Raw genomic sequence first — 14,343 nt, 5'->3', positions numbered from 1 at the left:
CATGTTTTAATATAAAATATTTTCCTTAAATAGCTATTAAGCCCCTCAAAATCTAGCGAGCAAGGAGGGATCTAATGGCCTGCTTGCTATGATTACTGAGTGACTGATAGCTTCAAGCACTCACCCTAGCAGTTGAAATCAATTAATCATTCATCATAACTGGAGCAGAATATAATTAATTATGCTTGCTTGACTGGTTCAAGTTTAATTCCACTAAAATCATTATTTAAAAAATCGTTATGAATATAGGTCATTGTCATGAATTGTTGCTAAAATAAAAACAGTAATGAATGAGCTGCTATAAGAATTTAATCCACATTAAAATTTTTAATTTTTATAGAAAGTTTTGAATAGGAACACAGGTAGAGAAGACACTATAATGAATCCCCAAGTAGCCATCACCCAGGTTCAACAATTATCAACTCACAGTCAAAATTGTTTTCAACTTTACTCCCAGATATCACCCAACTGCAGCTCACAACTTTTTTAAAGCAAACACCGTATCATCACTTTTAGGGATTCAATATGCATCTCTAAAAGGGCTCCTTTTAAAAATGTAACCATGATACCATTTTCAAACCTAAAAAATAACTGCAGAAATCCTTAAAATCATCAAATATCTAGTTAAGTTTTCCTATTTTCCCAATGGTGTTATTTTTCACTATTTCAATCAGGATCCAAATAAGTCCACAAATTGTACTGGCAGATACACTATCTGGCAGGTATAATATCTTAACTTTCTCTTAATCCATCCTTTTTTCCCTGGAATTCAATTGTTGAAGAATCAGGGTCATTTGTCCTATAGTTTTCCAGTCTGGATTTTGCTGATTAAATCTTTTGTGGTATCATTTGACATGTTCCTTTGCATGCATGCATGCTAAGTCCCTTCAGTCATGTCTCTGCGACCCTGTGGACTACAGCTGCCAGGCTCCTCTGTCCATGGGATTCTTCAGGCGAGAATACTGGAGTGGGTTGCCATGCCCTCCTCCAGGGAATCTTCCCAATCCAGGGATCGAACCCGAGTCTCCTGTGTCTCCTGCACTGCAGGTGGATTCTTTACCTGCTGAACCATGGGTATCATTTCTAGTAAAGAGGTGGTTAGATCCAAAGGCTTGATCAAGATCAGATCTGACTTTTGGCTGGACTGCTTCATAAGTGGTATGTGTGTTTCCATTAGGAGGCACAAATTATTTGACCGCTCTTTTGTGAGGTTAGTGGTCACTACTGATCGTTGTCTGGGTCCCTTAATCATTGTGGGATAAAAATGGTGATATTGTATCACTTCTCTTTATTAGCTGGAATAGTTAAGTTTCAAAGGTAACTATAGTTTTGTAAACTATCATTATTAATTCATAAGTAAAACAGTTTTGGCCATTGAAAATTTCAAGATGCTTCCTGAATCTTTTCTGATAGACCTCTAGTAGCTTGCTTGCTTTCTGGTATGACAGTGCTTTTTCTCAACTCTACATACACATTTATTTCCCTATAACCTGGAATTAGCCAGTTATCTAAGGAAGTCAGGTTTCTTTGAAGAAAGTGGTATTTAGAGACCACATCAGGGTATTACTTTTGACTTTCATTTGGGTTTTGTCCAAAGCTAGCAAAGTCAACTAAGCAGGAGTCTTCCACTATTGTTTCTAATAAGTCCACATGGCTACATGCATGTGAATTTTTAACCAGAGGGCCCTCAGATTTTAATAAATTATCTATATAATATGCTAATATATGTTAATGGAAGTATAACTTGGTACACATTATCTGGAAGACAGCATCATAATTTTTATCAACAACCTTTAGAAAGTCTTTAACTCACTTTTAATTCCACTTTTAGGAATTTATTTCATTATTTGGCTTAGAATTTTCCTTAAAGGATTACTTAAAATAATGAACAATCTAAAAATCTTAATGTCCAAACAATAGGTTTTTTAAAATGTACAATACATCCATAGAATGAAATATTTACAGTCATTAAAATTATGTAGATACAATATCAATATATTGTTAAATAAGACAGCTATTTCTTATTGTTAAATAAGAAAATAGAAAAGTGTTGAAGACTATATCCCAAAATGTTAACAACAGAAACTGGGCTATTCTCATGTTTCCAATGCTGGTTTAGGATTTGGCTTCCCAGGGTCTGCCAAGTCAGACACTACTTCTCCAAATGCTTTCCAGAAAGTCTCCAAAATGCTGTTCTTGTTATCTTCAGTATTCCTTATCCTTGTTGGATATGGTCTTTTCTTCCCCCAATCTGTGATTTTAGCAGAAATTTTAGGACAAAACAGAGGCTGATAATTATTTTGCTCTACCCTCCATTTTCACCTAGCATTGCACTGTTTTTCATAGGAGAGATCAAATACTCTGAAAAGCTTATCAATTATAAAACATAAATTTCTACTGAAAATAGTGCACACATGATTGCATTTAACATACACAAATAATACAGCAGTGCAGAATACAAGGGTTCACTTGTATCCTAAATATAAAGGTTTGTATACAGAAAGGAGAGTGGAAAAACTAAACTGGTAATAAACAGGAAAAGATTTGAATGGAAGTTGTTTTTAAATGAGAACATAAAACCAGAAATGCTTAAACTGAAGCTGAGTTCTGTGAGGCAAACTCATTATCCTTTTTGCTCCTTAGAAGTCAAAAGTGCTTTTCAGGAAACTACAATTTCTTGCAACTTTAGTGACTTCTCTGAGGAATAACTGTCCCTGGCGGCTGCTTTAAAGCTAAATCTAACTTGCTCTCTAGTTTTGGGAGACCTTGACTCTTTAAATTTGGATAAGGAACATCATTTCCTAAACCCCTGAAGATGGGCTGTCCAGTTTTATAATGGACTTACTAAATTGACCCTCTTATACTTTTGATTAGAAATACTTAGGAAATTAAAACCCTTCCTAAGAACAAGAACCCATAATTGCACAGCTGCCATGGACACTAATCCCATCTTTGGGGAAATAATAATCCTTAGGTCTTAAAATGTATAGACCACAGGGACAGATATAAAAACTTGAGAGTGGTTTGCTCAGTTTGGAGAAATCTTCAGTTTTCACTAGTCTGTGAATATAACAAAAACAAAGTACCCAAAGCACAAACTGCTGAAAACACCTCAGAAAACAAGACTGATCAGATAACGCTGCCATTCCCATAAAGAAGGCCTTCCCCAAACTGTATATTTCCTGACACTATAAAGGGCACCAGTCCAGAAAGTGTAATAATTTATTCTATTGCTGATTTAATCTAAACAAAATTTAAATATGCAGTTATAACAGTAAACTTGTAACCATCCAAGTTAATATTGATAGTTTAATAAACATAATTAAACATAATACATATTTTGAGGTTTCTGAATTAAAGTAAAAAGTATTGCATGTTTTTACTGACTTAACAAATACTACTTATTTAAACTGGCCTCAATATATTAAAAAAAAACTTGGGTTTGGGGTATATTATTCTGTGCAGGGCACTATTCTGGGCTTACAATTCTTTTTCTAGGTAAGGCTGAAACGTCAAGTCTTCTTACGTGCTATGAATTTGACAAAGCAGAAAAACATGGCTCAAATTTTTAAAATACACTTAACATCAAACTCAACATTTAAAATAAATGAAGTACTTAGCATTCAAAACTTTGGAAAAAATATATAAGACCACAGTTTCCAAAATGACTCAGCTCTTCCACTAGTTTAAGCACTCTGAATACTGATTAGAAATAATGCAAAGCAGTTGAGATTAGTTAAATGTTTTTCAAATGTTCACTGTGTATAGAAAGAGAGAGATCTAATCACAAAAATTTTTACATGAAGTCCTAAGAATAAAGATATCTATACTTGTGTGGGAAGAGGCAATTCCCTTTCTGCTTAACCATCGCTTTCATTTAGTAAGGAAAGGCTGCCTTGCGGGACACTTCTTTTGATAGTTCTCAAAGTTCAAAGAGTATGAAACCTCCAAGTTGTTTCATCAAGTCTATTTATTAATGCATTTCAAGTTTCAAAAAACCTTACATCTTTGCACAATACTTTATTTTTTGCAATTTTTTAGTAAAAATTTCCAAAGTGAACAAAAAGATACTGTATAAAACACAGTGGACATTAAACTGACAGTAGTATTAGATCTCACTTGTCTTGATCCTTTTGTTTTACCACATCTTGATTTGGAGTGGAAAGAGTTCAGTGCATGTATCTCTTTTCAGAAAACATTTAACTTAGACTCAAAATAAAATAGGGCAGTTGTATACCTGCCAAAACCCTACCACAGGATAACATTTCAAGCAAAAAATGTACATGTTCAAAGTCTAGCACACTCAAGAAGTTACTAAGAACTCTGGCGGAGTAAAAGTCACCATTTTAGAAATGCAAACCCACTTCCAACCTTTGCACAGTCCAAAAACAAAGGCATTTAAATGATTTAAAAGCAATTACATACATATCTACCTACTTGTTTGTTTAGAATTATTTATAGTCTATCTGGGGTTTCATGTACAAAATTTGTCTCTAAATCATGTACAAAAAGCTGTATTTTGAAAAAAGTCACCACATACTGTACAAGTTTACAAGGAAGAGATCCCATTATTTTCTCTAGCATTTTTGGCCTTGCTGGCTTGCGTCACATTATGAGAATGATTGTGTAAACCTTATACTCTTAAGAAAAAAAGGAAAAAAAAAAAGCCAAACACAAATCGTTTCAACTTTGCCTAAATTTGCCTCCTATGTGAAGCCAGGAAAATCATAGCTGTTTACTTCTAATTTAACATGATGTAGTTGGAAAACAGAAGCAATAAATATGTCACAAGCTTAAAGTTTTTTTTTTTTGTAATGCCCCCTTCCATTCCTGCATAGCAATAAGCCTGTTAATACATTAAATGCTTTTGACTTCTTTCTTTAAAAAGCCAATTATTTACAACTGTTTAAAAAATAAATTTGGAATGGGACTTTGTGCTGTTTCACCTTCACTGCTGATAAAATATCTTAGGGAAAAAAAGTGTTGGAAGGCCTATCTACAATTTTAACTACTAGTTGAGCAAATCACTCCTCTTTAGTGGTTACCGATGATCACGATGATATGCTGAAAACTCTGTCCAAATATCTTGATAAAACAGACACACAGCTTTTCTTTTCCATATCAGACAAAACCCGAAACATAATTAACATACAAATAAGAGGCTGCAAATAAAAAGAATCATTTCACTGACCTAACTGCTACCAACATGAATACAAATTTCACCTATCAATTCAAAAATGGAATTGAATTAGAAAGTTTAAAATAAGTAAGCAGAAATCAGACATTTACATAAAGAACTAGGTCTGAAGTAGTAGTATGCTGCGTATGTCCAGTTTTCACAACACGTAACTGTGTTCTTCAGTGTCGTCAATCCTGCGCTCTTAGCAGCCGTTTGATAAAACAAAATGAATATCAGAACCAACTCCATCATGAGGAAAAGGTAAACTGATTCTCTTCTCATAACTGCCCATGTAAAGCATGACAGAATCCTGGACCACTGAATACCACCATTCTGTTATCCTGAGTATGTCAATTAACAGTAATTTTTCATTAAGAGCGGAAAAAATTTTATAATACAAAGAAACATCCATATTGCAATTTCTGTTTACAATTGCACACAGAAGTACAGTGTACGTAAGAAATAACATGTCTGCATATAACAAGGTATGTACATTGGCAAGTGATGTCTCCAATGTTGAGGTGGTTGAGCCTCCTAGCCTTGATTGGCAGTTGAAAAAAATATATATATATTTAAATTTGTGATAAAAGTTTATCGAGAGCCAAGTTTGCCTGCAAGTGAAGAAAATGCAGCAACGAAGAACAGGGAACACGGGGCACATAATAATATTCTAAGACTTTGTGCCATTAGGTTAAAAATATCTGTCTATAAGAAAATGGGGTTCCTTTTTTTTTTCACATCCCACCCCCAAATCGGAATTTTCAGGCTTTAAAATTTAAGTAATTCCACCTGATCTGAGGACATGATCTCTTGCCATTTTTTTTCTTCTACTGTTATTTGTGAGGGTTTCATTTGGGGATGATGATTTAATAGGTTTCTCTTTGGAGTGAAGTTTTCCCATTGTAGGCACTAGGAAGAACCAAGGCAAAAGCTGAGTTAACGTCTCATGTGTCCCATCTGATAACTCTCCCGGGGCCTCTGACGCTGGGGCTGTTGAATGGGCTGTGGAGGTCTTCTCCTCTTTAAAGTGCCTGTGGGTCACAAACAAAAGCAAAAGAGGTTTATCATGACCTTTTCAATTTTTTAAAGACAAAGTTGCCATTTCAATAAAAAAAAGAGGTTCTGGTAGCCATAATGTAAAAAATAAAACAGAGACAGGTAAAATAATTTCAATAACATTTTTATTTTATTAACCCAATATAGCCAAAATATTAATAATTATTAATAAAATAGTTCATCTTATAAATACTAATTCTTCAGAGTTTGACACTTAACCGTCTGAGCCACCAGGGAAGCCAGAGTTTGGTAGGCATTTTATATCTACAATACATCTTAACTGAGACTAGCCACAGTACAACTGCTAAAAAGCTACAACTATCAGATTGATATGGATTCTGAGGACAGACTCCAAGAGGAAGAAACTGCTGGGTATCTTTGAGCAAATGACTTAACCTCTCTGAAGCTCAGATGATTAGTCTGTAAAACAGAGACAATTAACTAACTCATATAGTCTGTTGTGATAATTCATGTAAAAGTGCTCAACATCTTTTGTGAGGGTTCAATAAACAGCAGTTAAGAGCTGGCATTTTCTTAAAATGAAATTAAGTAAAATAATTTTCATTGAATGAGAATAATATAGTCTCATTCAATAAAATGAACTGGTAGTGTAGTTAAAAAGTGTCATGTGGCCCTTGGAAATCCCTAAGAAACTGACAAAAATTCCTGACTGCTAAGGCAGTAATTTGAAAAGCAATGACATCGAAATCAAATTTCCTTTGCTTCCCTCCAAGATACTGTCCAAGAATGACTAGATAAGGAAATACAGGAGAACGGAGGGAAAATTATAAGAAAGCCCTAGTTTTAAACAATTTTATGTAGGGCAGTGGATTTGGCCTGAGACAAGAGGCTTCAAGAGGTGAAGTGAGTGGGAGGCAGGAGAAGGAATCCTGGGATGGTGCCTGCCCTTGAACATGCAAGAACAGAGTCCAAGGGTCCTGAAGAAAGGGTGGAAGGGACACCCAGCCTGGGGAGGAGGGAGAAATAGGCAGGGCCTAAATAATCTGGTAAATGGATTTCTTCTCCTTCTCCAAATCCATGAAATGAAAAGTCACTCAGTCATGTTCAACTCTTTGAGACCCCCTGGACTATACAGTCCATGGAATTCTCCAGGCCAGGATACTGGGGTGGGTAGCCTTTCCCTTCTCCAGGGTCTTTCATATAAAGGTCTTTCCCATCTCTCATCTCCTCCCAGCCTTGGCTCCCTGAGTGCTAAAGGATGGAGACAAAACCTTAGGAGTTGTTTTCAGAGATGGAGAATAACTACAGTTGTTTGGTAACTGAAGCCTCTACCCTAAGACTCTCCCACAGACTGGAATCTGTATGCCCCTACAAGAGAAATCTATATTTTTCCCTAAGGAAAATAAGTTTATGTGACAGAATATATTTCAGGAGCATGAACACAAAACCCATAACTGAAGCATAGCTATTAGAAAGACCAATCCTTTAAAAGTGGTCTATCATAATAAAACCAAAAAGGGAAGATTTTACTATTTTTTTTTTAAAAAAGGATATATTACCATTTAATCAGCAGCCATAAGCTAGACTGTGTTGATTGGGGGTGGGGGGGGGGGGGGAACACTTAAAAATCAACTAAATAATCCACCTAGTAATCCCATTCTCAAGGAGAAAGTACTATAAATCAACTACTAAAGACTCCTTTAAAATTCAGTCCTATTTGCTGAATGGTTCTGAGTAATAAAAATATATACCTTGCTCAAATTGTCTTACCTGGAAGAGGTTTAGGAGGAGGCAACTTTGGATTACTACTTGGAGTGTGTACACTGCATATCTTAATAAAACCAGCCATTAACATGATCAGGGCAATTCCCATAAGTAATACTGCCCACCAATAAGCCTAGAAATAAAAACATTTTTCCAATGAAAAACCTATAAAATATTTTAGAATATTTTGTACTATATATTACATTTTAATTTTTAAACATTTGTTCATTGGGAGTTGATAGCTATCACATAAAAGCACATATATATAAATTTCTTTAAATATAAAAAAGTACAAAGGAGGAAAGAAAAATCACCTATAATTTCACTTCCTAGAGGAAACCACTCAATCTTATTTTCATTTCAGTTACTCTCTAGTGACTTAGAAGATATATAGCTTGCTTTAAATCTACTAGATTTTAAAAATATTCTTTAACCTATAAATTTTTCTAATCATCAAAGCTAAGACTAAAATTCTACCTTTTTTGAGGCCCCTCTTTCCTGTTTCTCTATTTCATTAGGAACTCTAGTCTCAGACTACCATTATTAAATTATTTTTATACAATCTATCTTAGTTTTCATTATATATATAATATCTATTACATATATATTCATTTATTTAAAGGTTAACTGCCTTCTTTAACACGAAAAGTGGAAGGACATACACATGCCAGAAGCAGGCAAAGTTTATCTCTGAGAAGGTACTAAAATTTCACTTCCAACTTAAATCATATTAGATCAATTAGCCAAACAAAAAAACTTCAAAAATTACTGGCATAATTTATAGAAAAATTATGCTGCCATTCATAATAAATCCTAAATCTATTTTGCAACTCAAAATATTCAAGGTTTGTCTTAAGATAGCATATAATAAACACCATACAAAATAGTAACAATTAGAAAACTATGAACCTTCTATTATTAAAATGCATATATAGTTATTGCTAATTTTGCCAATAAAACTCACATTTAAGAAGAGTTTCTGTGATCTAGGGCCTTACAACAAATAGGCTACTACTTCTGGAAATAAAAGCTAAAAGAAAAATGAATGCTGTGGCAAAACACCCCACTTTCCCCATGTGTGTGAAGCCATGTGTATAAATTTATACAGACATATAAATTTGTTTAATTTTGAAAGACACCCCAAACTTACAGAAAAGTTCCAAGTACAATACAAAGAAGTTTTTAAAATCTAGAACCATCTAAGAGTAAGCTGCTTCCATGATGTCCTATTATACTTGAATAATTCGACATATAGTTCCTACAATCTATGGGTGTTTTTCCTAGATAATCACAATATAATCATCAAAATCAGGAAACTGGTATTGCTACATTAGTACCATTAAATCCTCAGACTGACTCATTCAAGTTTTGCCATTTGTCCCAATACCATCCAATTCAGACCCATGTTGCCTTTAGCAGTTGTGTTTCTTTAGTCTCCTGCAATCTGGAAATAATCCACAGTCTTTCCAGCTTATATAACTTGGACACTTTTGAGGATTACAGATCAGTTATTTTGCATTGGAATGTCCCTCAATTTGGGTTTCTCAGATGTTTCTCCATTATTAGAGTCATCTTTAGTTAGAGTATCTCAGAAATGATGCTTTATTCTCATTGCATCTGATCATGAGACACACGACTTTGATCTCATTACTGAAGATGGTTTACTTGACCACTCATCAAGGTGTAAACTGCCAACCTTTACCAAAAAGATACTCTTCTCTTTTGCAGTCAATGAGTATTTCATACAGACATAATTTAGAACTATGTAAATATTCTATCCCTTATAAAACTTACAATTTATTCATTTGTTCATTCTCTCTCAGTTTCCTATTTTCTTGAATGGGTTACAATCCATTACTGTCATTATTATATCTTTTGGGCCTGTCCTCACCATTCTCTGAGCACTGAAGCTGGCATGAGGAGTTCCAGATCCATCTTGTTCTTTCCCTGTCCCAGCCCTGGAATCAGCCATTTCTCCAAGGAGCCCCAGTTTCTCTTAGAACTGCCCTTCATAAGCAGACAATTCCTCTCAATACTGATACTCTGACATTCCAAGCCAGTCACCCCTCCACAGGGCACACAGGGCACCCTGCCCTGTGCCAGGAGAGCTCCCCTCACCAAGCAGGTATGCCTTGCCTGCTTGGTGTCACCTAATTGCCTTTAGGAATGAAGTGTTCAAAAAAGGAGAGAGTAAGGGATGATGCGATTCAGCCTTGCTGCTGAGAGATTTGATCTTTCAAGAGATGCTACAAATCTGAATTTTTATATGGACTCTGTTTTTAAATGCTGACAACTCATTCAAAATTTCTAAAAACAACAGGCAGACCATACAAAACACATGTGCTGGGTCGAATGTGGCTTGGGAACCAGAGTTTACAATCTACTTTTCAGAAGCCATTTTTTATATCCTCCTGAGAGTGCCACATAGTTTCCTAAGTTTTTCTTTGGGTTTCTATAGAGAATGATTTTCAGAGGACTGCTCCTCCCTGTGAGTCTTTAGGATAATATACCCTTTCCCTTGTTAGATAAATCTCCCATTGGATCCAGTTGTTCTTCCTGTTTTATTCATCCTCAAATAACGGACCTGCTGTTTATCAAAAGGTAGGGTTTAAGTCCTGTTGTTAGTCTTTCAACTCGAGTGCAGGCTCATTCCTCTTTTCATTTCTGCCTACTGTCACATGCAGAACTATACACATAGCTTTTGTCCTATTCCAAGCATCCAGAGGCTTTTGAAATGTGGCATTTAATGCAGTAAGACATTCTTCGACCTCTCCTGTTTGCAACTCTGGCATGCTGACCTAGTAAAAAACATCAGGAACCAAAATCACCAGCTTGTACTGGTATAAGCACTCCTCCTGCTCTGTAACACAGATCTGCAACCTTGGCTACCCATTACAATTACCTGGAAAGCTTTTAAAACTCAGTTACCCGGACTAAATCTCAGATTCTGATAGGGTGGGGGTAGATCCTGACATCAGCAATTTTGTTAAAGCTGGCCACATGATTCCATTATGTAGCCAAGACTGGGAACTACCTGTCTCTACCAAGGGTTGGCAAACTTTTTCTATAAAGGGCCAAACAATAAATACTTAGGCTTTGTGGGCCATATGATTTGGTCAAAACTATTCATATCTGCCACTGTAGTACAAAATTAATCATAGATAAGAAACAAACAGGTGAGTGTGGTTGTGTTCCAGGAAAACATTACTTACAATTCAGTGTGCTGGTGTAGGGCCCAGGCAACTGCATTTTAAATGAGCATGCCCGTGGCCAGCATGCAGATGAGTGCTTCTTAGTGTAGACATGCGAGCACTGTGGGAAGGACCATTTTGAGCAATGCAGGGAGTCTAGCATACATGGCTCTCATCCATCAAATGCCATCAGAGTCCCTCAGCTGCTCTGACAACTACTGTATATTTCCAAATATCCTCTGGAAAGGCAGTATCACTTCTAAATGTGATCCAATCCAAAGCACAAAGAGGCAAGGATCTTCCTACTATTTTCAGGCTGGTGAGCTAGGTCTGTTTCAGGAGACACAACTTCCATTCCTGGTGTTCATTATATTCTCTAACACACTTCCTTCCTTCTAGTCTTCGCTGCTGAAAACCATTCCACATGGTCACCAGTGTTACAGTTACTTAAAACATGGAATTACATCACTCCTCTACGTGAAACTTTTCTTCAAAAGCTTCCCACCAAAGATCTCCAAGATAAATAAGTGGGAGACAGAACAAAACAAAACCTTGTATACAATGAACTGCGGCCCAACATACATATAATTCAGCTTGTTTTTCTATATTTTTCTATAAAAATACAGCTTCTGAAAAATATATAAGAAACTCATCTTGAGAAAACTGGGCACAAGGGTAAAAAGAAGGCTTGCTCTTCAATGTATTACTCTATCAATTAAAAAAAAGGATAATCACACTTTTCAAAAGGAAAAAAGTGAAAAAAATTATTTAAAATAGTTCATACTCTGGTTACTATTTCAGGTGCTCCCTCTTCATAAAACATTTACCTGTCCCTCTACTTCTGTTAGCCCTTTAGAACTGAGCTTTGGCATCACTTCCATAAAAAAAGCCTTCCCCAAATAGGTTCTCTTATTTCTTATGAAAATGATGCAGAACTGAAAATATGTTTCTATGTGCTTACCTTCTCTATCCCAAACTGGACGGAGAGCTTTTTGAATTTATATTCTATAAACTCAGTATCTACTCTACCAAAAAGTATCCACTGGACTAGTTATTAACACGTTAATCATTACTCCAAATACTGACTTTTCAGAACACTTCTACCAGCTCATTTACTGTATCTAGATTTCCCACATAAACAAATAATGTAAAAGGCTCTTACAACACAGAACAAAAAAGTTATGGTTCAATCCTCTTCTGATACCAGTTTTTCAGTACCTACACAGTCTTACATAGAAATGCAAGTGGTATGGCAATAAGACAAGCAGACTAGAAAGAGGAAGCTTGAATTTAATACTGGTTATAACTTTGCAGAAAAAAAAGGTCAAAAGGACCAAGTCCCAGCTGAGATTAAAGACATTTGCGAAAATACGGTACCTAGGTCTCTGAGTATTTGCAGTCCCTTCTAGCATTGTTCCTGGTCTTCCTCTAAAATCTTCCAGGTAACTACATATTTCAAAAGCCCAAGGCTTGAGATATTTTCATGAAAATAACAGTAGCTTTTCAGAAACTGAATATTGCAAAGGATAGAAGATAGCAAGAAAAAAACAAAGCAATAGTGCATTTGAGAATGTTAATAAATACAGCCACCTCTGGTAAAGGGAATTTTTTAAATGCTTCCTTTAAAACAGAATTATCAGAAAGCAGTAAATGTTAAATTACATGTTTTCTATTTTATAGATACTATAAAATCTGGGAAAAGAATACAAACGAGGCTAATAAATGCGAAATATGTGTTTCATCTCAAAAAAGGGATCATGATTTGTCCACTTGTTAGGAGTTTAAAATAAAAGAGAACTGTCATTCATTCAATAAGCATTTAATGAGCGTAAATTACGAGCCAAGCTCTTGTCTTTCATAGATACAAAGGTGTTAAGCGAAACTTAAAAGAGACAAAGAGAAGACATCCAAAAGTTAAAAAAAAAAAAAGCAAAGCTTAGAAGCTAACAAAGTACTATATCAAGTCTGAGAAAATAATCCTACAAAAGAAACAGACAGATGACGTTCAACATATCCAGTTATATGGCCAAAAGAAAACAAAGTACGAAAATGGAGTCAAAATGACAAAATGAAAGGTCAAAATTTACCAGTCTAATTTATTTTATTCCAATTAGGATAATTTTTTTATTTAATAATCTAAATAAACAAAAAGGACCTCTAGGATAATAATAAAAAAACAGGCTTCATCCAAAAAACTGTGAGGGGGAAAGAGCAAGACAAACAATTAAGTATCTTCAGACATAAGATAATCTGAACTGATTTTTAAGATATCTAGGAAAAGTCAGTCACAGAATCCTCTCAGTGAATTTCCAGTGTTAACAATGATCACTCACAGCAAACTCACTCTAGACTTCCTGTGGGTCACAAGACCATGTGGGGCCCACAGTTCCTTGTCATGATACTGATTATGCCATCCTGCAGGGGCAGAAAGCTCCCCTTCTATCCTTCAGAAGATGCCATTGTCCAGCCTCTGACTAAATGTTCTTTCATCCTTCAACCCCATGCACCACTCCTCACACCAATCTGCCAAGCGGAAGGCAACTGGCTATTGATCTCCTGTTACTTTAAACTCAGCCTGGGCAAGCAGTTAAAATACCACTGAGTGAAACCCGAAAATATTATAACTTAAAATTACAATATGTATAATTTTTCTGTTCCATATAAATCATGACATTTATTCATCAAGCAAATGCATACTGACTCCTCATCATATGCTAAATAAGCCCTGCGACAACAATGTATCTTTGTTGTTAAGGTTTCAATAGTGATGTCCATGAGGCCTATTCTATCAGGCAATGAAGGACTCTAAAGGTCCACAACCACCTTCCACTTTCAACACAGCAGGATGACAAAGCAGAAAATTTCTGTTACAAGTCTCTTTAAAAGAAGACATTACATTGCAGAGACTGTAAAAATGGTTCCCAAACTTTAGCATGCATCATCATCTACTGACTCAGTGGGTCCAGGTGGGACCTGATCATATTTGCATTTTTATCCAGTTCCCAGGTGATGCTGATGCTGCTGGTCAGGGGACTACACTTTGACATCCATTAGTCTAGATTAGGGTTAGCAAACATTTCCTATCAAGCCCAGACAAATATTTTAGGCTTTGTGAGGCCACGCAGTTTCTAAGTACAAACAAAAGCTGCCATAAGCAATATGTAACTGAATCAGTGTGGCCATGTTCTGATA

At 35.6% G+C, this 14,343-nt stretch overlaps 1 protein-coding gene across 1 annotated transcript in view; it reads right to left on the bottom strand.

Moving 5' to 3' along the window:
- Nucleotides 1-3,952: 3,952 nt before the first annotated feature.
- Nucleotides 3,953-14,343, bottom strand: part of ADAM10 (ADAM metallopeptidase domain 10) — a 136,038-nt gene continuing 125,647 nt past the window's right edge. Inside the window, exons 15-16 of the mRNA XM_004010565.6 lie at nucleotides 7,967-8,093; nucleotides 3,953-6,210 (exon numbers count right to left, since the gene is read on the bottom strand). Coding sequence (XP_004010614.1) covers nucleotides 6,116-6,210; nucleotides 7,967-8,093 — 222 coding nt within the window. The 3' untranslated portion in view covers nucleotides 3,953-6,115. The remainder of the gene's footprint in view (nucleotides 6,211-7,966; nucleotides 8,094-14,343) is intronic.

This window comes from Ovis aries, chromosome 7 (assembly GCF_016772045.2).
Source record: "Ovis aries strain OAR_USU_Benz2616 breed Rambouillet chromosome 7, ARS-UI_Ramb_v3.0, whole genome shotgun sequence".
Taxonomy (NCBI): Eukaryota; Metazoa; Chordata; class Mammalia; order Artiodactyla; family Bovidae; genus Ovis; species Ovis aries.
The sequence above is the reverse complement of the archived record's forward strand: the minus strand, read 5'-3'. Positions and strand labels throughout refer to the sequence as shown.